Source organism: Eublepharis macularius, chromosome 14 (genome assembly GCF_028583425.1).
Source record: "Eublepharis macularius isolate TG4126 chromosome 14, MPM_Emac_v1.0, whole genome shotgun sequence".
NCBI classification, from domain to species: Eukaryota; Metazoa; Chordata; class Lepidosauria; order Squamata; family Eublepharidae; genus Eublepharis; species Eublepharis macularius.
In genome coordinates this window covers 213,450-239,062 of record NC_072803.1, presented here as the reverse complement: position 1 = coordinate 239,062, position 25,613 = coordinate 213,450, and the positions used below count along the sequence as shown (strand labels likewise).

The following is a 25,613-nucleotide window of genomic DNA, read 5'->3' as shown; positions in this document are numbered from 1 at the left end:
GACCGATCTGGCTTTGTCCCTCTTTCTTTACTGAGTTGCAGGGGGAAGGAGGATTGTAATCCTAAGAATGCCCGTTACATCTCCTGCCCCTGTCCAAAGGATGGGAGCAGACGCAGTTGTGATGGAGTGTCTGACTGTAGACCGTAGAGGACTGCTTTCTGTTGGGAGCATGTAGGCATGAACGGCAGTGGGTGGGTTTTCAATATCAGGTGGTAAGCAGGTGCCCATTGCATGGCTGGTGTCCAGAAAATGTATCCCTTACATTGGTCCATGCTCAGGTTGATGGAGTGAAAATGGTTGCAGTCCTGGGAGAATCTCTTGAGTGTTTCTGTCCCATGTGTCCAGATGAGTTTCGAGTTCGCAACAAACATGGCCAAGCTCTTCAAAATGAATGGCTTAACAGAAGAGTGAACACAATTTCAGCTTTAGCCTCTCCCTGTGCTGTATCTCCTTGCCCACATGCAGGCTCCAAGCTGTTTGATGCCCCCCACCCCACTCTGTTTTATCACCAAAGCAAAGAGCACAAGCCATCCACTGGCCCTTGTGAGTTGCATCGAAGCAGTTGGCAGCCAGGTTAGTTGCTCCTGCCGTGGCTGGGCCTGTGGCTTTTTTTGCCAGGACTGGCTTCTCAAGCTCCTGTTCTATGCAGTGGCTAATGTTAGGCATCTGAGCACTGGGGTGCATTAATGCCTGCGCAAGGGCATGGGCATACCACCCCCACCCCACCCCACCCCACCCGGGTTCATCAGAATGTCTTGGAGCTGAGTGAGCTTCAAAGGGAGAGGAGGCTAGACTCTCCACCTGTGGCTGTCATTTCTGTTGAAAAGAAAACTGCCCCCATTTACTGGGGATTTCCTTTGGGCCTGGATCCAAGGACGTAGACGTCCCAATTTGCCGGCTGGACAAAAGGTGTTGCTATGCTAGGTCCGTGACATCATGGGGAGGAGCCAGTGGCATCACACACACACACACACACAACACACTTTATTATTTTATTTTGAAATAAAATAAAGAGTCTTGGTCATCGTCAGAATCCCAGCAGTTTCTACCTTTTTGTAATAGCATTTCAAATTTGTCAAAGTATTTTATAGTTTTTATCCAAACCACCACCACGCAAAGAAAGCCACAGCGCAATAACACTGTTATATGCTTGAAACCAGTTCATGTTAGCTGTGGCTGCCTAGGTGGTGAACAATTGTCAATACACACCTACTGGTTACTTAACCAACTCTTTAAAGTGTAGACATTTTAAAAAGAATGCTTAGCAGGCTTGCTGTTAATTAACTTATAAACGGAATTGGTTCAGCATCCACTTCAGCAAACATAGAAAATCACACATTTGAAGAAGACACACAATATCTATCTACCAAAAGAATCCCCAAATCCTATAGCAATACATTTGTTGTAGTTTTGAAAGTGTTACTCAGCTATATTTTTCCATTTTTTCTCTAAGCATTAGCTAGTTGGTTGCCCTTTTGAAACTGTACCATACCATTTTAGGTAACAGCAAAATGAAGAGCATGAACATGTACAGAGAGCACATTCGTTGCCAATGTTCTCTCTGGGCTGCACACAGGCCAAAAGGAAAGTTTAAAAAGGCCCCTGATCTGCATTCCCCTCCCTCAATCTTGTTAATGCAGATGGGCTTTCTTATGGCTTTAGAGAGGCAGCACCCAGGCTGCTATTTTAGGAACTGTCCTTTTCTTCAATAGATACCACCTCACCATTTAAAAATGAAATGGAAATGGAAAGCAGAGCTTAGTGGCTGAAGCAGCCTCCCCCCTCATTATCATGAACAAAAAATAACTGTTCTCAATCCCACACCCAGCAAAAAAACAACAGCAGCTGCAGCAGCAGCAAGCAAAGTTATTTCAACAAGAAAACATAGAGCTTAAGAACAACATAAGAACATAAGCAAAGCCATGTTGGATCAGGCCAGTGGCCCATCCAGTCCAACATTCTGTCACACACAGTGGCTAGAAATCCAGTGCCATCTAAAGGACTGTCAGTGAGGCCAGGACACCAGAAGCCCTCCCACTGCCTTCCTTCCAGCACCAAGACAACAGAGCACCACCTCCCCACAAAGAGAATACCATCTATCTCCTGTGGCTAATAGCCACTGATGGACCTCTGCTCCATATATTTGTCCAGTCCCCTCTTGAAGCTGGCAATGCTTGTAGCTGCCACCACCTCCTGTGGCAACGAATTCCATGTGTTTATCACCCTTTGTGTAAAGTAGTATTTTCTTCTATCTGTTCTAACCCGACTGCTCAATAATTTCATAGAGTGCCCACGAGTTCTTGTATTGTGAGAAAGGGAGAAAAACACATCTTTCTCTACCTTCTCTAACCCGTGCATTATCCTGTAAACCTCTATCATGTCTCCCCTCAGTCGTCTTTTCTCCAGGCTAAAGAGCCCCAAGCGCCTCAATCTTTCCTCATAGGGAAAGTGTTCCAACCCTTTAATCATTTTAGTTGCCCTTCTCTGTACTTTTTCCAGTGCTATGATATCTTTTTTAAGGTGTGGCGACCAGAACTGTACACAGTACTCCAAATGAGGCCTCACCATCGATTTATACAGAGGCATTATGATACCGGCTGATTTGTTTTCAATCCCTTTCCTAATAACCCCTAGCATAGCATTAGCTTTTTTTATGGCAGTCGCACACTGTGCTGACGTTTTTAGTGAGTTATCTATCATGACTCCAAGATCTCTCTCTTGGTCAGTCTCTGCCAGTTCAGACCCCATCAACTTGTATTTATATTTTGGATTTTTGGTTCCAATGTGCATTACTTTGCACTTGGCTACATTGAACCTCATTTGCCACATGGATGCCCACTCTTCTAGCCTCAACAGATCCCTTTGGAGTGCCTCACAATCCTCTCTGGCTTTCACCACCCTGAACAATTTCGTGTCATCTGCAAATTTAGCCACTTCACTGCTTAATCCCAATTCCAAATCATTAATAAACAAGTTAAAAAGCATTGGACCCAATACCGACCCCTGTGGCACCCCACTGCTCACCACCCTCCACTGTGAGAAGTGCCCGTTTATACTCACTCTCTGTTTCCTATTAATTAGCCAGTTTTCGATCCACAAGAGGACTTGGCCCTTTATCCCATAGCTACTGAGCTTACTTAGGAGCCTTTGATGAGGAACTTTGTCAAAAGCTTTCTGGAAGTCAAGATAAACAATATCTATCGGGTCTCCCTTGTCCACTTGTTTGTTCACTCCCTCAAAGAACTCTAACAGATTGGTGAGACAAGATCTTCCCTTACAGAACCCATGCTGAGTTTTCCTCATCAGCTTTTGGTCATCAATGTGCCCACTAATTTTATTTTTGATAATAGTTTCCACCAACTTACCCGGTATTGACGTCAGGCTGACTGGCCTGTAATTTCCTGGATCTCCCCTGGAACCTTTTTTAAAGATGGGGACAACATTAGCTACCTTCCAGTCCTCAGGAACAGATGCAGAGTTTAATGACAGATTACATATTTTTGTGAGGAGATCTACAAGTTCACACTTGAGTTCTTTCAGAACTCTTGGATGTATGCCATCTGGGCCCGGTGATTTATCAGTTTTTAAATTATCTAGCAGTCGCATAACCTCCTCTCTCGTCACCTCAATGTGACTCAGGTCTTTCAAAACCCCTCCCAAAGTCAGTGCTTCCGGAGTGGGCATGCACTTCTTATCTTCCACAGTGAAGACAGAAGCAAAGAACGCATTCAGCTTCTCGGCCATTTCCCTATCACCCTTTAGTAATCCTTTTACGCCTTGGTCATCCAAGGGCCCCACTGCCTCCCTAGCTGGTTTCCTACTTCTAATATATTTAAAGAATTGTTTATTGTTTTTCTTTATGTTCTTTGCAATATGCTCCTCATATTCCCTTTTTGCCTGTCTGATCACAGACTTGCACTTTTTTTGCCACAGCTTATGTTCCTTTTTATCAACCTCACTCCGACTAGTTTTCCACTGCCTAAAAGAATCCTTTTTACCTTTTACAGCTTCTATTACATTGCTTGTTAACCATGCTGGCCTTTTCCTAAACCTATTTGTGCCTTTCCTAACCAGCGGTATATATTTAATTTGAGCTTCCAGGATTGTAGTTTTAAATAGTCTCCAAGATTCCCCAAGTGTTTTGACCTTTTTTACTTTCCCTTTCAGTTTCTTCTTCACGTACCCCCTCATCTCAGAAAAGTTACCCCTTTTGAAGTTAAACATGGCTGTGTTGGTCTTATTAGGCAATTTCCTATTTATACATATGTTGTACTCAATAACATTATGGTCACTGTTCCCAAGTGGTGCAATCACATTTACATCTCTCACCAGGTCTTCAGCATTACTGAGGACCAAATCCAGGATCACCTCTCCCCTAGTAGGTTCTGTAACCATCTGTTCCATAGCACAGTCATTGAGACAGTCTAGAAACTCACTTTCTCTCCCCCGATTCGAACACCCATTGGCCCAGTCAATGTGTGGGTAGTTAAAATCACCCATTACAACACAGTTTTTTTGTTTAGCAGCCATCTTTAATCCTGTCATCATTTTATAATCCTCCTCTATTTTCTGATCTGGAGGGCGATAACAAACTCCCACAGTTAAGTTTCCATTTGGGCCCGTAATTTCAACCCATAGCATTTCCAGAAGCGAATCTAATTCAGTTACCTTCTCAATCTTACTGGAATGTATACCTTCTCTGACATATAGAGCCACCCCACCACCAACCCTTCCCTCCCTATCCTTCCGATATAATTTATATCCAGGAATCACCGTGTCCCACTGATTTTCCTCATCCCACCAAGTTTCTGATATGCCCACAATGTCTATGGATTCGCCCAACACTAAACATTCCAGCTCCCCAATTTTACCTCGGACACTTCTAGCATTTGTATATAAACACCTGTAACTTCCCCGGCACACTTTGCCTCGAGACGTAGTTAGGTCATCTGCACTGTTTGTCTCCATCTCAGTTGACAACTCTAATCTATCTCCCTGTAGAAGTGTTATACCTAGCCCTTCATCTCTCTGAGATGAACCATCCTGAACCAGAGACACTTTATCTCTTGTCGGCTTTCCCCTAGCATTTAGTTTAAAAACTGCTCTGCCACCTTTTTGATTTTAAGTGCCAGCAGCCGGGTTCCTTCTCGGGACAAGTGGAGACCGTCTCTCTTGTACAGCTCCCGCTTGTCCCAAAAAGAATCCCAGTGCCTAACAAACTTGAACCCTTCCTCCCTACACCATCGTCTCATCCACGCATTGAGACTCCTGATCTGCGTTTGTCTCTCTGGCCCTGCGCGTGGAACAGGTAGCACTTCTGAGAAGGCTACCTTGGAGGTCCTGGCCTTGAGTCTCCTGCCTAACAGCCTAAATTTTTGTTCCAAGACCTCACGACTGCATTTCCCAACATCGTTGGTTCCAACATGGACCACGACCGCTGACTCCTCCCCAGCACTATCTACCAGCCTATCTATAACATGCGTAATGTCCGCTACCTTCGTACCAGGCAGGCAAGTCACCATACGGTCAGAACGCGGTTGTGCCACCCAGCTATCTACTTGTCTAAGGATCGAATCACCAACTACCAAGAGCCTCCCTCCCGCCCCACCCAGGGATGGTTCCTTGATGCGAAAGGAAACCTGCTCACCAACTGAAGAAGAGGTCCCTTCTGAGGGCATGTTCCCCTTATCCTCAGTACGGTGCCCTGATTCCACAAGATCCTCATTCTCCTTGACAACAAGAACGCTGCCATTTTTAGAGTGGGACACATCTATCCTGTCCCTGAGAATCTTGTCCTCGTGCCTATCTAACTGTCTCCGCTTCTCCAGGTCAGCCACCTTGGCCTCAAGGGTACGTACTCGTTCCCTGAGAACCAGGAGCTCCTTGCAGCGAGCACACATCCAGGACTTCTGACCAGAAGGCAGATAGTCATACATGTGACACTCAGTGCAATACACTGGAAAGCCCCCAACCCCCTGCTGGCATTCTGACTTCATTATTCTGTTTTAGGAATAACACACTAAGAGGAAAGAAAACGGCTATGATCCCCCGGCTAAGAGCCACAGGCCAAGAGCCCTTTAGCTCTCGCCCTTCGGCTCGCGCCAAGGGCTCGCGCCCCTGCCCAGCAGTTGCCTTTTCAATGCAAAAGGTCACTTCCTGCTAAGCACAGGAGGTGAGCACAAAGGGGGTGTGTGGCTTGTACTCCAGCAACCCCCAGCAGCCTTACAAACACACTCACCCTCAAACACAATCAAGCCCAAACACACTCAGCCTCAAAACTACACTCAAATCAACACAAAACTACACACAAAAAGCCCCAAAGCTAGAGAGGACCACCCTTAGCTTCTCAGCTTAACCCACCACAGCCAAGAAAGGCAAAAAGCCCTTACCTCCTCTAGCAGCTGCAGACCATGTGCTCCTGAGCCCAGGTGACTCTGCTCTGCCAAGAGCTTACCCTTTCCCAGTGTTCCATTCCCCAAATACAATGTAATGATAATGAAACTGCAAAGTAAGATAAAATACTCATTTATCCCTTATTAAAAGGAACAGAAACAGACCCTTAACAGAATAGCATCGATTACAGAGAAAACGTGATAGGTGGTTATAGCATGCTGGCTGGTGTGTGAGAGAGAAAATAACAAACCTACACTTGTCTTATGTTTAGAAAAGAAGTAGGAGTTCTTATAGGAACTCCATACTTGGATAGGAAAATGGAGAGATCCCTATTTACCTACCTAGTCTAACGATGGATATGGATGGTAGAACAAGACCTGCCTCCATGGTGCAAGAAGGAGAGAAGAGAGAGTTGTGTGGCAGAGGAAGAAAGAGAAGGATGTCAGAGGGAGGAAATCCTGAGATTAGCCATCTACACATCAAGGGATAGATCAGGGCAATAAAGGAGCAAACAGTGAACAGATGCCTTGATCTGTTTATCTTTTAAACTTTCTAGTTTGTCCCCCTCTGAAACCTGAGGAAAGGGACAGCATCAAGCCCTCCTCTTCTAACATTTGTAAGGATCTGCCAAGCAACTCTCAAAAGACTCCACTGCAGTTAGTAAAAGAACTTCATTGAAAAGTTGTCAGTATCATGATCTTACTCCATCTTTGCCAGGAATAACGGTTACATGCAAGCATCACACAGACGTAGGTTTCTCAAGTGCGGGCACCCCCGAAACTCCTCCCTCTAGTCTAACTGTCACCTAAGTTTGGCGGGAAAGCATTTAAGCGAGGAAAACGACATGAATGATGTATGGGGTTTCCCAAGGCCGTGTAGATGCCTCTCAGAGAGACTCCCAGTACAGTCGAGGGAGCATAAAAATAACGGCAGGAACAACGATCTCCCTTACATATTTTTTCAGCTTCAGTTTGATTAACCCAAGCAGTTCAAGCACAGAAGATCCCCATTTCACCAGCACATAAAGCATCAGCAGCAGGGGGTGGGGGCTGAGTTTGACAGGTGATGCTGAGCACCTGACAACATTCCCCAAATGTAAATTGGAGCCAAGCCAGTATGTTGGGACCAGCAGAGACATCGCAGTCTGACTGTTGCCACATTGGAAGTGGGTGGAGCCCACTGGGGTTTTAAGGACTTGGCTACTTTGTGTGAGCCATAGCCACAGGTATTTTAAGATAGTGTATAAATTTTCTTTTTTAAAAATTCATTTTCTATAGATATAAACAGAACAGAAAACAGAAAACAGAACAGAAAAATTAAAAATGATATCACAATTATAATCACATCACAAGAAATAAAAAAAAATGATATTGTAAATGGTAAAAATTATATCATAATAGCAACCATTTTTACTATGTCTTCTTGTAATAAAAGATTATAATTTAATCTCCATCTGGCTCTGTTTTGTTACACAGTAACTACTGATTGTGATCTGCAAATGTTTTTGGTTTTATCTTTGCACTCTTTAGATTAATAACTAAGGTTTTTGATATCCAGCACATATCAATCCTTGAATATATTTGGTGTCTCTCAGAAAAGAAAGTATAGTCTTCACATTTTTGATCCTCCAAAGTATCTTCATTTGTAACATATCCATATAATTAAACACATTTTTGGGAACTTTGCCTTCTTCGATTTTTTCCCACCTATCTTTTTTTAGATCCATTACCCCACTCATGTCTCCTTGAAAATCTAAAATGGCTTGGAAAGCATTTTCATAAAAATTTTCTCTGGCATTGTTTGGTGCATATATTGTTGCTAGTATGTAAAGCTTGCCTTCCAGGAGCCTGATTTTCAAAATCATGTATCTCCCTTCAGAGTCTCTTAATTCTTCTGTAAAATTTATTTGTAAATTGTTTATATAGGTTGTGACTCCTTTTTATTATAAATTCTTAATAAACACACAAATACATACAAAAAGGAACAAAACCCTAAGGAATCATGGAAATTGTCATATGATACAACAGGAAGGGTGGGCAGTCCTGTGCTTCAGCTGCCATTGTATAACTGAGTCCCTCATGTGTCCCTGGTTGCCTGGGGGGACTCAGCCCCCCCCAGCCAAATTGGGGGGGGGCTTGAGCCCCTCAGCCCCCCCAAAGTTTACATCTATGCCTGGAGCTTTGAGCAGTGACATCCCACAAGCCACAGTTCTTCAGCCAGTGGTTGGCTCCACCTCTCTTCTTGGTCCAACCCCATCCTACTTTGGGGAGGGGGCTTCTCCTCCTCTTGTCCTTGCTCATCCACTAACTGATGTGTTCCTTTTCTGTAGGTTTTGTGCTTCAGTACTCAGTAGACAATAGTGAGGAATGGAAGGATGTCTTCATCAGCGCCACAGAGCGCTCTTTCAAGCTGGATAACCTGAAATGTGGAACGTGGTACAAAGTGAAGCTGGCAGCCAAGAACAGTGTTGGGGCCGGGCGCATCAGTGAGATCATTGAAGCCAAGACACATGGCAGAGGTGAAGGGCTGAGCAGGCGAGGGAGGAGTTGGGAGGGGGGGGGGCTCTTGGCTGGACTGGGAAGCTTCTGGGCTATCAAGGCACAATACCTGGGGGAGGAATCCATGAGGCTCCCTTGCCCCAAGTTGGACTCTGGGTCTATCGAGTCAGTCTGTTTTGCTCTTGACTGGCAGTGGCTTTCCAGAGCATTGGGCAGGGAAAGATCTTTTATGTCACCTTTTAGAAGATGTCAGAAATAGATCCTGAGACCTTCTACAAGCAAAGCAAGCACTATGCCATAGAGCCAGGGCCCTTCCATTGTATGCAGTTGGTTTGCATGTGGTGATTTGGGGATTTGGGTTTGTTTAAAGAGTTTTAAGGAAGAAGCTGAAGAATTTGAGCCCAGACTGGGATGACGGGCAGACAGGAGAAGAGCTACCAGCTCCTCCTTCCACGTCCTCTCCCAATAGGGAGGGCTAAGGGCCAAGCTACGAGTTCAGGTTTTTAAAGCGTTGGCTCCCAGTTCCCTGCAGCCACACAGCAGCTGTGAGGAATGGCTTTTTAAAGATAAAGGAGCACCCACATGGCCTTGGAATGCTAACACGGGGAGGAAAGGCTCCAGCTTCTCCCCCAAGCTTTTTCCCCACTAAGCAACAGGGCGGCTGCGGCGGGGAGTTTCCCCATTTTTTCTGATCCACAAAAACCTGTGTGTGTAGATGGGCCCTAAGAAAAAGGAAGGAAGAACCGTGGACTGCCAGTCACCCACCTGGACGCGGCGTGGCTGGTGCTGGATCTTGACTCTCAGTCTGGACTTGACGGAAGCGTCTTCCTTGGACTGAACTCTGGCGTGCTGCTCTCAGACCGCCTCCTTTCCCCTCCAATAATAGCAATGCCTTATTTTTTCCTTACTGGGGTCACCAACATCCTAAGCTCTTCTTTGAGCAAAGAAATTATTCTCATAGTTCCTTAAAACATACACTGTGATCATACATGGAAAGTGAGAGACATAGCGACAGGATAAATGGATAATCACTTCATAGCGTGTTTTCCTGAGCGGTGAGCACATCTGAGTGGCACTGCTTTTTTAACACAACGGTCAACTTCTCGACTCCAGAGGTGTCCACCTCAGCTAGTTCTTGCCATGTATAACTTCTCCAAAATGCCTGGTTTTTTCATGGCAACGTGATAGTCTTTTATTGCTGTTCTATAAAAATAAGTTTCGCTTTTTGCGGCTGGATCCGTCATCGGCTTTGATTGTGCAGCAGCGCCTGCTGTGGCTGCTATCAAGCAACTGGGAGCCGATGGAGGTGCCTGGTGGGCTGCAGCTGCGTGTTGCTGGGACGAGTTTTCTCTTGAAGGCTTTCTATCCCGGTCATACTCCTGCTGGCCTTCTGGAGCAGCCCAAGGCACCCACTGCCCAAGCGCAGAGAGTCACCAGCTGCAGCCCTCTTCCCTTTGGGGAATTTCTCGTTCTACTGGCCCATGGGGAGTCAACTAGGAGTAGTTTCCCTTGCGTTGTGTTTCCTTCAGCAGCCAGAGAGAGTGTGGTGGAGGTCTGAGCGCAGAGTGCTGGAGCAGGTGAACATGATCTTTGGGGGATGAGCAACTTGTGCCAAGATCCAGGATTGTGTGTTTATGCAGCTTGATTGCGCCTCTTCCCAGACTGAAAGTGCTCATTGGAGTACCCAGTCTTGCCAGTGCATCTGTTTGTGAATATACCCAGCCAAGTCAGGAGACTCTTCCTTCATGGGCATCTGTGGCAGGTGGTAGATTCTGGAGTCCTTCAGAAGTAGAAGCCATCACACCAGACCTGTCTCTCCTCCAGTTAGCATGTCCCCAGCTCTTGAGGGAGTCTTTCAGAGCATAGCTTTGAAAGCAGAGCAGCAGGACACAAGGTTAGGGGAGGAAACTGGGGCTTTTATACGTGATGAGCTAAGGAAGAGATGTGCAAGAGGTCCTTCTTTTGACAACATGCCCTCCCCATGTGCGGTTGCTTCATTTTACCAGGTTCTCACATCTTAATAGGCAGTCACGTGCATACTACACATGGGTTGCCACATGTAATGAATACTCATGTATGTTGCTCCACAGGAAGTTTCAGTTGCAGTTGGTTGCTGTTAGATATGACAGTGTATGCCAAGTGCACCCCTACATGCACATAATCTTTTCAGCTTTTGGGGGGAGGGGGTGTGCCTGAACATCAGCATCTGTTTCCGCTCTTACAACAGAAAGCAGGGGAACCACAGGCTGCGGCCGGCCATTGCTGTGTCCCAGGAGACAATTTTTTCTCCAGCAGGTTTCCTGCCTTGGATGGGAAATGCAGTTCCAGTGGGTCAGATGCAAGCTGTCCTTCAGTGGTGAATAGCTGCTGCAGTGAGGGGCAGAGGGGTTGGACTCTGCCACACGTAGCATCAAGCAGCTTTTCCCTCTTTCAAGTTCAGGCCGACACACACACAGTTGGTACAGACGAAGCTGAAGTTGGTTCCCAGTTCCCAGACTAGTGAGTCTAGTGAGTGCAGGACTGTGTGATGTGGGGCCATGCAAGATTGTTTGGGGGTGTAACGAAATGGTTACCAGGGGTGAAATGAGTGCCAGTTGCTGTTAATCTGTCTTTAAAGAAAGGGGAGGAAATGTTCCCCATGAGGTCTGATGGGCTGTGGGGCCAGGGAGAGGCCTGCAGGAGTCTTGGTGTGGGACGCCCTTCTTCCTGGACTACAACTCCCAGCTGCCCCGGGCCAAGAAAGGGTGGGAAAAATAAGGGGTGGAGCCTGAATTGAGAGACTCAGCCGATCCTGAGGGGGAAAAGTCAGTTAGTCTCCTTCTTGGTTGAAGAGGGAGAGGCTCCTGCTGCTGGGTGAGACCCGGGTGCCTAGGCCCTAAATGTGGAGGGCCTGGGAGGCAGCAGAAAGGGAATAAAGAGAGTCACCCTTCTTGGTTGAAGGAGGAGAGGCTCCTGCTGCTGGGTGAAACCTGGGTGCCTAGGCCCTAAATGTGGAGGGCCTGGGAGGCAGCAGAAAGGGAATAAAGAGAGTCACCCTTCTTGGTTGAAGAAGGAGAGGCTCCTGCTGCTGGGTGAGACCCGGGTGCCTGGGCCCTAAATGTGGAGGGCCTGAGAGGCAGCAGAAAGGGAATAAAGAGAGTCACCCTTCTTGGTTGGAGAAGGAGAGGCTCCTCCTGCTGGGTGAAACCCGGGTGCCTGGGCCCTAAATGTGGAGGGCCTGGGAGGCAGCAGAAAGGGAATAAAAGGGAGTCACCCTTCTTGGTTGAAGAGGGAGAGGCTCCTGCTGCTGGGTGAAACCCGGGTGCCTGGGCCCTAAATGTGGAGGGCCTGAGAGGCAGCAGAAAGGGAATAAAGAGAGTCACCCTTCTTGGTTGAAGAGGGAGAGGCTCCTGCTGCTGGGTGAAACCCGGGTGCCTGGGCCCTAAGTGTGGAGGGCCTGGGAGGCAGCAGAAAGGAAATAAAGAGAGTCACCCTTCTTGGTTGAGGAAGGAGAGGATCCCGCTGCGGGGTGAAACCCAGGTGCCTGGGCCCTAAATGTGGAGGGCCTGAGAGGCAGCAGGAAGGGAATAAAAAGAGTGAACCTTCCCTCAGACCACCAGCCCCTTAAGGTAGAGGAGGGAACAGTGTGGTAGGGAAAGCAGACGGCGGTTCTCTTCAGTTTGATTTTCTGCCCTAGGGGTTCTGAAAAGGGGGGGGGGGTCTACCCCTATGTGTTGTGCCTTTACCTGCTTTGTGTGCAAGTGCTCTGTATATAGTTATTAAATTATACTTTTTTGGAATATAAAGGACCTTGTGGTGCTCTGACTACGTAAGCTCCCCCACTTGGCACGCTACAGGGAGGGAGGGAGCCCAGGAGAACCTGATCAGGCCAGACTTTGGTGCACTGCCAATTCTCCAGGGCCCACCCAAAGATTGGGGAATTCACTTCCCAGTAGGGAAGTTCAGCCAGAGGGGTCTCACTGCCCCTCAGTCAGGCGGTGTACAAATCAGTGAGTGGTGGCAGCGACAAAGAGTGTGAGCCACGCCCACCAGGGACGGTGGGAGGTGGATAGCGGGGCTAGCAGGCCATTGCTGGCGGCTCAGTTGCCCGGACTGAGAGCCAGCGCCCGTTCCGCCACAGGGGGCAAGATTGTTTGGGGCTTGTATCTCTTACCTGACTTTAAAGCTGTTAACTCAAGAACTGGGCTTTGTAGGAGGACCCAGTATATTTCCACTTAGAGGGGAGAGTCCACTGAATACAGAGGGGTATTATATGTGCTCCTACAGTCTTTATTTTGGGGTACAGAGCTTTTCAACTTCCCCCAATATTTGTATTTTGCTCTGCAAATAAATTGGGAACTGGCTCTGCCAATAAGGAACTGGGAACCAACTAGTGAACTGGTAACCGGCTCTGCCAATAAGGAACTGGGAACCAACTTCAGCTTCCTTTGGTATAGGCACGTTGGAGCAGGCCGAATCAAATGGTTCTTCCTCCTCCTCCTCCTCCCGGGTTCTCTGCTATGGAGCCTCACCCTCCATTCTCCCTGGCATAGTCTGGAGGCAGATTTTTACGGCGAGAGGGTGATGCAACAGCATGTATAACTCATGTGCCAGTTGTGACCCCCCGTCACTCTGAGTGGAAAAAATCATAGCTCAGCTTCTTTGAAGTGAGTTTCTGGACCACTTGGTAAGAAATAACCTTAAACAATCAATCAATTTTTACATTGCTTAATGTTAAAAGTTGGATACCAAATTGGAAAAATGCAACCATTTTAAGAATATTGTAGAATTGGGTAGACAGACTTGAAGCTCCAAGCAGCTACCTTTTTTTGTTTGCCAGAATTCTGGAATCCCCCAGCTGGAGCCAGCCACACAGCAGCTCCCCCTCGGGCTGAAAAATGCCTCCCTCACCTCGGAGTGGCACCAGTTGCAGCCATTCTTTGCACCACACGAGCCCTCTAAAGGGAGGCCTCTCCCTGTGCCAATGCAGCCTGAGTGTCTGTGTGCAGGAGAGATCCAACCTGGAAAAGGCCCGCCTTGCAGGCAACCCACTGCTACTGCTGTAGTAGAGGTGAGGGATACTGGGGCTCAGTATTAAGCCTGACTTCATTCATTAAAATAGTTATACCCCAGTTTTCTTCCTCGTTCAATGCAACTGTCAAGTATTAAGACCTTACAAGTTAAAGCGACATACAATAAAACCCCACAAATCTCCCCGCCCCCTACGGCAACAGCCATGGCCTTACGGTTGCTCCTGGAAATTTCCAACAAGGGCACTTTGTTTTCTAATTCAGGGAGATCATTCCACAGAGTGGTGCCACGCCGGAACATCAACACTTGACTATTGTAATGCGTGATACGTTGGTCTCCCATCTAAGTTAACTAGGAGGCTCCAATTGGTGCAAAATGCTGTTGCTCTACTATTAACAGGAGCAAGCAGGAGCTTGAACATCACTCCCATCCGACAGTCGCTCCATTGGCTACCTATCAGTTACCGTGCTCAGTTCAAGGTAATGGTTATTACATACAAAGCCCTTCACGGCCTTGGCCCAGCATACCTACGGGACCGCCGCCCTCCCTATGTCCCTCCACGGCAGCTTCGCTCATCTGAACAGGGTCTCTTGCAGGTGCCAGCCTGTACATGGATGAAATCAACAGCAGCCCATACACGGTCTTTCTCTGTGGTGGCCCCTACCCTATGGAACGGCCTGCCTGAGGAGGTCAGGAGAGCCCCCACCCTCCTGGCTTCCACAAACAATGCAAAACTGAATTATTCAAAAAGGCCTTTTTTCTCAGCCAAGAGGGTGGTATTGTAGAAAAGGGATCCCAAATGTTTCGCTAATGAGTTAGAAACCATAGATTTCACCACTATGTTGCCTTACATACTATCTGTTGCTTTAAATATCCTACCCATGCTTTATGTTGTTCAGTTTAAGTCCTAGAATTGATTATGTTCTGTTTCAGCAATTCTTCAGCCCCATACTGGATCCTTGCTAATACTGTATCTTTGTAAACTTACATACTTTTACCCCATGACATTGTTTATGGAAATGTTCTTGAAACTGTATGGAAATGCCTGCCCTTGTCCTTGCCACTAATTGTGCTAACCTCACACTATGTAATCCACCTTGAGTCTCAGTGAGAAAGGCGGAATATAAACAAACAAACAAACGGCCGGGGTGCTGGTTAAGATCAGGTGGGCCTCCCCTAAGCCATGAGGGGAGCAGCCTGAAAATCATAGCTTGTGAATGGGGAAATGTGGAAAGAGATGGTCCTTGAGATAGTGGTCCTAAGCTGTAAGGGGCTTTAAAGTTTATAGCTAGCACTTTGAATTGAGCTCAGAAACAAACTGGCAGCCGATGAAGGTGTTTCACAGAATCACAGAGTTGGAAGGGGCCATACAGACCTTCTAGTCCAACCCCCCCCCCCCGCCCAATGCAGGATGAGCCTAAAGCATCCCTGACCAATATTCATCCAGCCTCTTCTTGAAAACTGCCAGTGAGAGGGAGCACACCACCTCCCTAGGCAGCTGATTCCACCTTTGAACTACTCTGGCCGGGAAAAAGTTTTTCCTAATATCCAGCCGGTATCTTTTTGCATGTAATTTAAGCCCGTTGCTTTGAGTCCTATCCTCTGCTGCCAACTGGAACAGCTCCTTGCCCTCCTCCAGGGAGGCCTTCTGTTATCCCTGGTGGTCTCTGATCAGAAAGCAGTCCCACGAAGGGCTGCTGTGCCTCAGGCTCTTCTTCATCCTTCCAGAGCCCTCCTTCAGCAAGGAGCAGCATCTCTTCACCCATATCAACTCTACGCATGCCAGACTGAACTTGCAAGGCTGGAACAGCGGAGGCTGCCCGATCCTAGTCCTTGTCCTGGAGTACCGGCCCAAAGGCACCTGGGTGTGGCAGAACGTGCGTGCCAACCACTCCAGTGAAGTGTTTCTGACTGAGCTGCGTGAAGCCACTTGGTACGAGCTGCGCATGAAGGCGTGCAACAGTGCTGGATGTGGTAATGAGACCGTGCAGTTTGCCACCCTGGACTACGATGGGAGTGAGTGCAAGCCCCCAGTGGGCCAAGGTGGGGTGTGGGGAATGCCGCCTGGCCTGTAGGACAAAAGGCCTCCCTCTGCTCCTTCCCACCAAGGCCTCCACATCTGGAGCAGCTGCTGGAACTAGGCACTGTGTTTTGCCCTAGGTACCATCCCACCCATCAAGTCTGCCCAGGGGGAAGGGGAGGATGTGAAGAAGCTCTTCGCTATTGCCTGCCCCGTCATACTGGCCACGCTGGGCGTTGCTCTGCTCTTTGTCATCCGCAAGAAGCGCAAGGAGAAGCGGCTGAAGCGCTTGAGAGGTCAGCTTGCTTGATATCCATGGGGCGGGGGGGGGCACGTGCTGTGCTCCTTCTCAGACAAAGCCTTTGGGGAAGGGTGGGTCATGAGGGAACAACAGAGGGAACTTATGTGATAAAAGCAAGGAAGACTGTGGCAAAGGATGCAGGTGGAGACGAGCCACCAAATGGACTGCAGCAACAGGAGGTTGCTGTTGTCTGTACAATTAACAGAAGAGGCCATTTGACCTGATAATTTAACTGGGTTTGCGATTATTAGGAACCTGCCTCACTAGTTCATGCCTGTTTTTAAAGAGACGGAGCACCTGTGTTTGCAGCCAGTGCAGCTCTGAGGATGGTGGTAAAGGGCGGAGCATCTCCCCTGATGGATGGCATCGTGTGTCTCAGAAGCAGCGTGGGCAAGGGAGCTTTGCCGTCTCCCTCTGGGAAGGGGCCTGCCCTGTGTCCTAAAGAGCATAGGGCAGAGCCTGGCAGGGACAGGGAGGGGGTGGGCAAGGGTGTGTACCGCCTGGACTCCTGCCGGCCTTGGCTTCTGTTCCTTGAAAGCTGAGCATGCTGCCTAGATCACCATCCTCTCCTCTCTGAGAGAGCAAGGCCTAGGGAAGACTGTGGTCCTTCTCCCAGACTTGGTTCCAGAGGAGGCGGGTGGACTCGCCTCTGGCCCAGCTCTAGTCACAAGTCCTCACTCTGCTCTTTCTTTTCCAGATGCTAAGAGTCTGGCCGAGATGCTCATCAGGTGGGTAAGGACTGCTGTCACTCCATACCTTATGACAGTCCTCTTGCTTCAGAGCCTACATGCGGGAGAGTTATTGTGTTAACTTCTGGCCACAGTAGCTCCAAGTAACAACAACAACATTCGATTTATATACTGCCCTTCAGGACAACTTAATGCCACACACAGAACGGTTTACAAAGTGTGTTATTATCAAAGTGTGTCCATCAAATCAGCCTCCCTACCAGTCTCCTGTCAGTGGGGGGGGGCTATATAGCCATCTCCCCCCCTACACACACATACAGTAGGATAGTACCAACCCACACCGCGCCTCCCATATATGGTGGGTAGGGAAGAACGAAGGGGGGCTCCATCTTGGGTTTCTGGAATTATGTTTACTATGACTTTGATTTTATTGTGCTAAAAATATTTTATATTTTGTATTTTATGTACCATTGAAACCCGCCCTGAGCCCACTCTCAGGAAAGGCAGGCTAGAAATGTAATAAATAATAATAATAAATAATAATTATCCTCAGGACAATCACCCTGTGAGGCGGGTGGGACTGAGAGAGCTCTGAAAGAACTGTGACCAAGCCAAGGTCCCTCAGCTGGCTTCAAGCGGAGGAGTGGGGAATCAAACCTGGCTCTCCAGATTAGAGTCCTGCTGCTCTTAACCACTACACCAAACTGGCAGCTCTTGCCTCCACTGTGCCTGAGCCCCTCACGTGTTCCTAGGGGAGGCAGAGTTCAGGTGCCTTCAGCTTCCTTCTCTGCCCCTCCATCCCAGGGGCTGGGCAACAGAGAGACCTGAAAGGAAAATGGGGAACTAGCTGTGCATTTCTTTTTTTAGTGGTTCCATGATGAGGCAATTTTTGGGTTACAGGCAAGGCCTTCTTGTTAACAATATTCAGGTCCAGTAGCACCTTAAAGACCAACTCGATCTCCAGGATATGTGCTTACAGGGGTGTGTGTGTGTGTGTGTGTGTGTGTGTCAAAGCTCCCTTCCCCCAATACAAGGAGTGGGAAAAAGGAGGAGTCCTTATAATCCGGGAAGAGGAACACTCCTCCCTTTTCCCACTCCTCGTATTGGGGGAAGGGAGCTTTGTCTCGAAAGAGCATACCCTGGAAATTGAGTTGGTCTCTAAGGTGCTACTGGACTGGAATCTTGCTCTTCTCCTAAAGACAAAACCAGCTACCCATCTGAAACTTGTCAGCAGTGGTACCAAGAACAGTTCTTCCTGTCTGCTCCCAGACAAAACCTGGAAAAGCTGCTGTACCCCCACACCGCAATTACAAGCTCCTAACAGATAAATATGTTTTCATACAACTACAGAACAAAACTCAGCCCAGCTTCAGATTAGCCTTCGGGACAGGAAAGGCATCCCCTCCAGATACCTGCAGAGTAAACCAGGCAGCAGCACAGAATCCATGATTCTTCTCCTGAGCTTATTTGGAGAAGAAATTTTTTTAGCATTTCCTCCCCTTTCTCCAATTGTTTTAGGGCAGAGCAGTCTTGACTTCTGAGATATAGAAAAGCAGTTTGTGTCCAATGGTGAGTTCTTTTACCTGATGCAGAGAACAGTCTTGGGAAAACTCTTCTGCTAAAGGCAGCATTGCTGCAGAAGCACATATCACGACAGTAAAATCTGGCACTGTAGAGGCAGATCTCCATGCTGCTGTCTCCTGACTCAGCAGGTGGGCAACTTCTGTCTGTGGCGGATGGGCTTTTCCTGCCCCATTGAAGTAGTTGCCTGATAAACCGTGTGTGTCCTCTGTGCTGGAGAGCTGCATCCACTGGAGTACTGATACCCCTCCGTTCCTTCCCAGGCATTTGAGGAGATCCCCACCCCCACCCCTGCACCAAACCTACTAAAACTCATCTTCAGGATTTGAGTCTAGTAGCATCTTAGAGACCAACAAGAGTTCCACGTTTAAGTTCTCAAGAGTCAGAGTGCCTTTCTTCAGATACATTTAGGGGGGCTGCCACAGTGGTCTGCAGTAGAACAGGGCTACATTCAGTCTCGTGGGCTGGAAATCTATCAACCTCATGAGCTCTCTGAAGAAGGGAACTCTGGTTCTCGAAAGCTGAACATCTTTACTAGAAAATCTTGCTGATCTCTAAGGTGCCACTGGACTCAAATTCTGCTGCTCTACTGCAGACCAACATGGCTACCCTCCTAAAGCCCTATCTTCAGTTCTGATGATCTAGGTTTTTTTTAAAAAAAAATAGAATGGACACATTTGCAAACTCTTTGGTGTGATTTTCATTTACTTAAAATATCCTTCAGTGTGTTGCTATAGAATACAGTAACGGGCTGGGCTTGCTCAGCTGTAGCCTCGGTCAGGGGCACGTCCCAGACGGCTTGTGCTGTGGGCCACGGAAGGTGCAGCCCCAAGCAACATGACCCCCATTCCCCACCTTTCCCTGAGGCATTCTAACAAGAGCTGAGTTATTTCTTCAGAAGGATTTAAAAAAAAAATACATCGGATGAAAGTGCAATCTGGTCAACGATCTCATCATTTCTTACTTTATCCAGGACAAATTAAATATATGTTATGAGCTCAGAGAATCCTCCCACCCCCTAATTCTGGCTTTCCCCACCTTTGCTGCTTCACTGCCTTCCCTCAATAGTAATGATGGGACCAGAGGCCAACCATAGTTACTGTAGGGCCCAGAACCAACTTGTAAGGTCATGTTCATTGTATCCAATCTGCATAAATTCCAACTTGGCCACTTGCTATTCAGCTGAATCTCCCGTTGAAGTCCTTCTACATTTAAGTCAGTCATTGAAAGCCCGAGGAGGCTGCAGTGCTTCTCCTCTGGTTTCAGAGTCTTCCCGTTATCATGTCTGGTTTGTGTCCTCTTGGGCAGAAACTGTCCAGTTTGGCCAAGGAATGCTAAAAACAGAAATCCTGCATGTACCTAGCAACCCTGCAGGGGGAGCCCTCCTCTGGGTGTCCCTTTTCCAAGACGAAGTCGAGGCTGCTTTGCCCCAAAGCCGCTGGAGAAAGATTCTTCCTGTAGCATAGCTCTGGGAGCCCTACAACCTGCCCAGGGCAGTGGAGGCCTCTGGAGAGCTGCTTGCTGATCTTTGCTTCTCTCCTTTGCAGCAAGAACAACCGCAGTTTTGACACACCAGTGAAGGGGCCCCCGCAAGGCCCTCGGCTGCACATCGACATCCCCCGTGTCCAGCTCCTCATCGAGGACAAGGAAGGCATCAAGCAGATCGGTGAGCTCCCTGCCGGAAGGGGAACAATCCCTAACGCGTCTGCAGTCAACTCACTAGGCAGCCTAGTACAGGCATCCTTGAGTTGTGGGCGAACGGAAGGGCTGTCATCGAAGTGGGCGTCCCAAGGCACCGAGCCTTGAGGAGAGGAATGCAAAGGTCTGCAACTGGGCCAGCTGGGGCCCTCATGCCCTTGCACCGGGGACAGGCCAAACTGGATGTGTGCCCTTTGGTGGTTGGGAGGGTGGGGTGGGGGTGCGGATGGTACCCAGCTGGAACTCCTGTTCAAACCCAACAGCTGAGTGCCTGGCCCAAACAAGTACTGGAGTAACTCTGTTTCCATACAGCCTTGCGGTGGACTGGGGGAAGGGACCCATGGCATACTGCAAAGGCAGCGAGAGAAAAGCATGCAGAGCTTTGGCCTGATGGTGGTGGGACCTCTGGGGATGCTGGAGCGCACAGTGGAGGAGGGCTGGGCTACCCGAAAGCATCCCGAAGGGGGCTTGCTAACTGCGGGGTATGTGGCCACTTTCCTGCTTGCCTTCCACAGGAGAGGACAAAGCGACCATCCCTGTGACCGACACAGAGTTCAACCAGGCTGTGAACCCTCAGAGCTTCTGTACTGGTGTCTCCCTGCACCACCCGGCACTCATCCAGAACACAGGGCCCCTGATCGATATGTCTGACATCCGCCCTGGCACGAGTGAGTACTTGGGGCAACCCTCCTCTCCTGAGTGAGGAATGACCCTGCCCCACCTCAGAAGCACCTTAGCACAACCCACCCCCCAGCCAAGGAGGATCCAGACGGGAGATGAGCAGGTGACAAGACTTCAAGAAGTCAACGTGAGCCGCGTATCAGGGCAGCTTTCCCCCAAACTGGATCCTCTTGGGCTTCATCCTCACTGGAACAATCATCGGCCCAGGAGCGCTTCCAAGAGGAGCGGGACCACTCACAGTGCAGCATGGCTTGCTTGCTCTTCTGAGAGGGCTGAGCGCCTACAAGGAGCCCTGCAGGATCAGGCCAAGGATCTCTCTAGGCAGGACCTTCTGGAAGTCCCGTTGGCACATGACATGCACGGCTCTGCTGCTGGCAGCTCCATCTGGCTATTACAGTTAGCAACTATTTATAGACTATTCAGCCTTTGTGAATTTGTCTATTTCCTTTTTACAGCCACCATAGCGAGCAGCCTTGCGTGGCAACATATATCAATTAATTAGGCTCTTGGGGTGGCACAATTTGAGGCCGCAGGGAGTGGGAGGTGACCAACTAGCTCATGGGGGGGGGGTCAGTGGCAAAGCAGACTGTTTTAGCCGCTCCCCTTGCGGAATGTCATATACATTCTGCAGATTGTTGCTGAAACAGGGCATTGAAGAGGTAGCGAGCAGAAGGCAGCACTTTTCACTGGGGGGGGGGCCTGGGGAAGAGCGCACAAGCGCAGTCTGACGTAGGTTGGGCACTGGCTGTGGCTCCCTCTCCACTTAAAGGCTACGGATTACGTAGGTTGCGATAGATCCAATGCATCCAGCTATATAAGAGTCATTTTTGAGACAGTGCTTCACAACTTCTTGCTTGATGAAAACAAGTATCACAGGAGAGGACAGGCTTGTATAAACATTGCTTCCTTCACCCCACAGTTACGTAGCTCCTTGCTCTATGTATCCTACCTTCAGAGGCCGGGATTGGATGCCATAGACTGGTCCTTTTCTACCGTGGCACCACAACTACGGATTACTCTCTGTACAGGCATTGCTGGGCCCCCAGCCTGTAATGGGGTAGCCATAAGGTCAAGACATTTTCATTTACCCAGGCTTGGCATTTGTTTTTACTGTGTGGAGGTTTGCTTTGCTCTTCTTCCCCGTGGCATGCTCAGCTGCCTGCTGGTTTGTAAATCATTAGTAAGGGATGCTTTTATTAAATTTCTAATCATTTTATTCTTTTGACATTTAGTTTATTTTAATTGCTTTTTTAACCCAACCTTTCCAAGGGCTCTCCTCCAGGACATGTGCCTTAGTTTCAAAGAGCATTTGGTGGAGGATAAATTGTTTTGGGGAGATCTGCCTGCGCATTTTATCTTGGTTGGTTGTTATACTGTGTTTTGTTTTCAGCTTCTTGTCGCTTTTCTCAGCCACCTTGAACCTAAGGAGACAAAGCAGAATACCTGATTTTTAAATAAGGCTGGTCTGCCACTGTGAGAAACTGGATGCCAAAGTAAATGGCCTCAGTCTGATCCTGCAGGCTTGCCTTCGTTTCTTCCCTTCTCAATGAAAAGGTGCAGAGGGGCTGCTGCGCTTGACCTTGGTTCAGAAGAAGCTGTTCCAGTGCCAGCTGCTGCATCACTCACTCCTTCGCTCTCATAATGCTTTTTGTTTTCCAGGGGCAAGTGAGACCTACTTTCTTCTGCAACTTTTGTCTTTCAGATCCAGTTTCCAGGAAAAGTGTAAAGTCTGTGCACAGCACGAGGAACAGATATTCCAGCCAATGGACACTAAGCAAGTGTCAGGCCTCAACACCCGCACGGACTCTCACCTCTGACTGGAGGACGGTTGGATCCCAGCACGGCATCACAGTGACAGAAAGTGACAGCTACAGTGCCAGCTTGTCTCAGGACACAGGTGAGTGAAGAGCATGTGCCTTCATGGTGACTGAGAGGGGAGTGGAGCTTGGATCAGGCCAGGTGGACAGGGAGGCCGCTGCGGGCTGCACAGGCCCCTTGCTTGCTCTTTCTCCTCAGCTCCTGTTTATAGGCCATGGGGGGGGGGACATGCCCTACCTGCCCACCTGCATCTCTCCCATTGCCAGGTTTATTGACCTCCTCCAGGTAAAAGTAATAGTAAGCTTATTGGGAAGTTGTATAGTGCTGTGCGCACCGATGGGTATCAAGTTCAAGGTAGGTGCAAGCTTCTTGACCTTTCCTTGCCCCCTTAGATAAAGGGCGGAACAGCATGGTGTCCACAGAAAGTGCCTCTTCTACTTATGAAGAGCTGGCGCGAGCCTACGAGCATGCCAAACTGGAGGAGCAGCTGCAGCATGCCAAGTTCGAGATCACCGAGTGCTTCATCTCAGACAGCTCCTCGGACCAGATGACCACAGGCACCAATGAGAACGCAGGCAGCATGACCTCCATGAGCACCCCCTCGGAGCCAGGCATCTGCCGTTTCACTGCCTCCCCTCCCAAGCCACAAGACAGTGACCGTGGCAAGAGTGTTGCTGTGCCCATCCCTCACAGAGCAAATAAGAGTGAGTATGACGCAGTAGCCTGCACGCCCTCCTGCCACCCGGCCTTGCGGTGCTGGACCTGTCGCCAGCAGCACAGAGGCAGAGCTGCCGCAGTGGTCTTGAATGCCTCCAAAGAAAAGCGCTCCGTGTCACTGTTGGGGTGCTCTCGCTCTGTCTAAGGGTCTTTGTTGTACTCAAAGTGCAAATGCCACCTATGTGGAAGAAAAATATATAGTGCCTGCAGGGATCCTAAATAAGTCCAGGGGTTAAAATATCCAAAGCAGTATGTTGTTGCATCCTGCCAATCCTGTTTCTCTTTAAAAGTTTGTTTTCATTAATCCGAAAAATACAAATAAGAATTTTAAAAAGATTGAACAACTATCCTATGGTCAGTAGAAAAGAGCAAGAGTTCAGTAGCACCTGTAAGAGTGACAACATTTGTGGTGGGGTATGGGCTTTCAGGAGTCACAGCCTGTTTCTTCACACAAGAAGTGACTGACGGAATCTCATACCCCACCACCAACGTTGTTAGCCTTGTAGGTGCTGCTGCTGGACTCTTGCTCTTTTCTCCCGCTAGACAGACTCACACGGTGACCCATCTTGATCTATCCCATGGTCAGTAAACTGTGTAGATGGGCTAATATGCCCTTTTAAACTTTTTTTAAATCAAAAATTGTAAAGGATGTTTTAAATTGTAAGCTTCATTGAACTTGTTTTTCTTCAGCCTTCTTGGCTTTTGCTGTTTTGCTTGGAGGTTTACTGCCGGCCCCCACCTCAGCAGCTAGTGCAGCGTACCTCAGCCTGTTCTCAAAAACCTCGAATGTCTGTATGATCTGTGTACAGCAAACACACAATTGTCCTTTGTATGTGCGTTGAATAGTTCTCATGCTGCAGACAGCTGTGTGCTACAAACCCCACGTTTACCCAGGTACTGATCCCCTATTTAATTTGAAAAATGAACACACGTGGGCTCTTCCTTACAAACAGATATATCTACATATAGGCAGGATATTATGCATTCACTGTAATATGTGAATAGGGCTAGTGTGCAGCAATGGGGGGCGGGGATTGTCTAGTCCTGGAAAGGGCTTTCAAAGAGGTTACAACAGCTCATTTCTGTGCCACTCTATGAAACTAGCCACTGTCCAAACAGTGCGACTTTGCAGCTGTGGCCCTTCGCCATTGCTGGCACCTGCACTGCAGACGGATCTGCAAGTGGACTCGGCCCCCCCAGTTCCTCCCCACAGCATATTCTGCTGCTTGGTGCTGGGTGAAGCTGCTTCTCTTTCTTCCAGTTCTCTCCTCATCAAGGATATGGCTTTGCTGGGATCAGAGGGGAGCTGCAGGCAGGTTAAGCAGAGACCAGACCAGCCCATAGTGTTTGGCATATTCCCTCTTGAAAACCACAAAGCGTGCCCCCACCTTTCATCAGCTCCTTTCTGCCTCCCGCAGGTGATTACTGCAATCTGCCATTGTACGTGAAATCCGAAGCTTTCTTCCGTAAACCGGACCTTCCTGAGCCCTGTCCAGTGGTACCACCCCGTGAGGCCTCCATCCGGAACTTGGCTCGGGCCTACCACACACAAGCAAGGCACCTGACGCTTGACTCCAGCAGCAAAGCTTTGGCCGTGCCACATGGGAACACAGCCACAACGACTTTACCTCAGAGAACGCTCACCATGCCGGGCTTGGCAAGTGCTGCCACTCCTGCTGCTGCAGCTGCCCCCGCCCCAGCCCCCGCCTCAAGCACAGAACCTGCCCCTGCCCCCAATGCAGAGCCACGTCTGCCTCCCACTTCCAAAATGGGGGGCTCCAGAGACTCGCTTCTAGAAATGAGCACATCTGGTATAGGGAGGTCTCAAAAGCAAGGGGCCGGCAGCTACTCAAAATCTTATACACTGGTGTAGCAGCCGACACAAGCCAACACAAACTTTTGCTCTTTTCCTGCATTATTTATATTGAAATAAAATAAGTCTTGTACAGAATGGACTTCTTTTTGTATAAATAAAACTATTTTCTTCATCTCCCAACTTGAGCAAAAAAAAAAAAAGCAGCCAAGGGTGCAAAGCATTTGGAACTCTCTCTCTCACTGGAGTTTTTGTTCTGTGTTTCAGATGTTGGAAGGAGCACACAAGAAATGCACTGTGAGCTCCCCCCCCCCTTGCCTTGACCAAGCCACCCTGCTGTTGGTTTTGAAGAGACTCCTTTGAGACTTGCATGTTGTTTTACTGTTTGGAAAAC

At 48.6% G+C, this 25,613-nt stretch overlaps 1 protein-coding gene across 1 annotated transcript in view; it reads left to right on the top strand.

Moving 5' to 3' along the window:
* Nucleotides 1-25,289, top strand: part of DSCAML1 (DS cell adhesion molecule like 1) — a 230,128-nt gene extending 204,839 nt beyond the window's left edge. Inside the window, exons 23-31 of the mRNA XM_054998622.1 lie at nt 8,723-8,911; nt 15,630-15,917; nt 16,062-16,217; nt 16,920-16,950; nt 20,040-20,158; nt 20,706-20,858; nt 22,574-22,768; nt 23,082-23,393; nt 24,825-25,289. Of these exons, the coding sequence (XP_054854597.1) occupies nt 8,723-8,911; nt 15,630-15,917; nt 16,062-16,217; nt 16,920-16,950; nt 20,040-20,158; nt 20,706-20,858; nt 22,574-22,768; nt 23,082-23,393; nt 24,825-25,279 (1,898 nt within the window). The 3' untranslated portion in view covers nt 25,280-25,289. The remainder of the gene's footprint in view (nt 1-8,722; nt 8,912-15,629; nt 15,918-16,061; nt 16,218-16,919; nt 16,951-20,039; nt 20,159-20,705; nt 20,859-22,573; nt 22,769-23,081; nt 23,394-24,824) is intronic.
* Nucleotides 25,290-25,613: the final 324 nt, after the last annotated feature.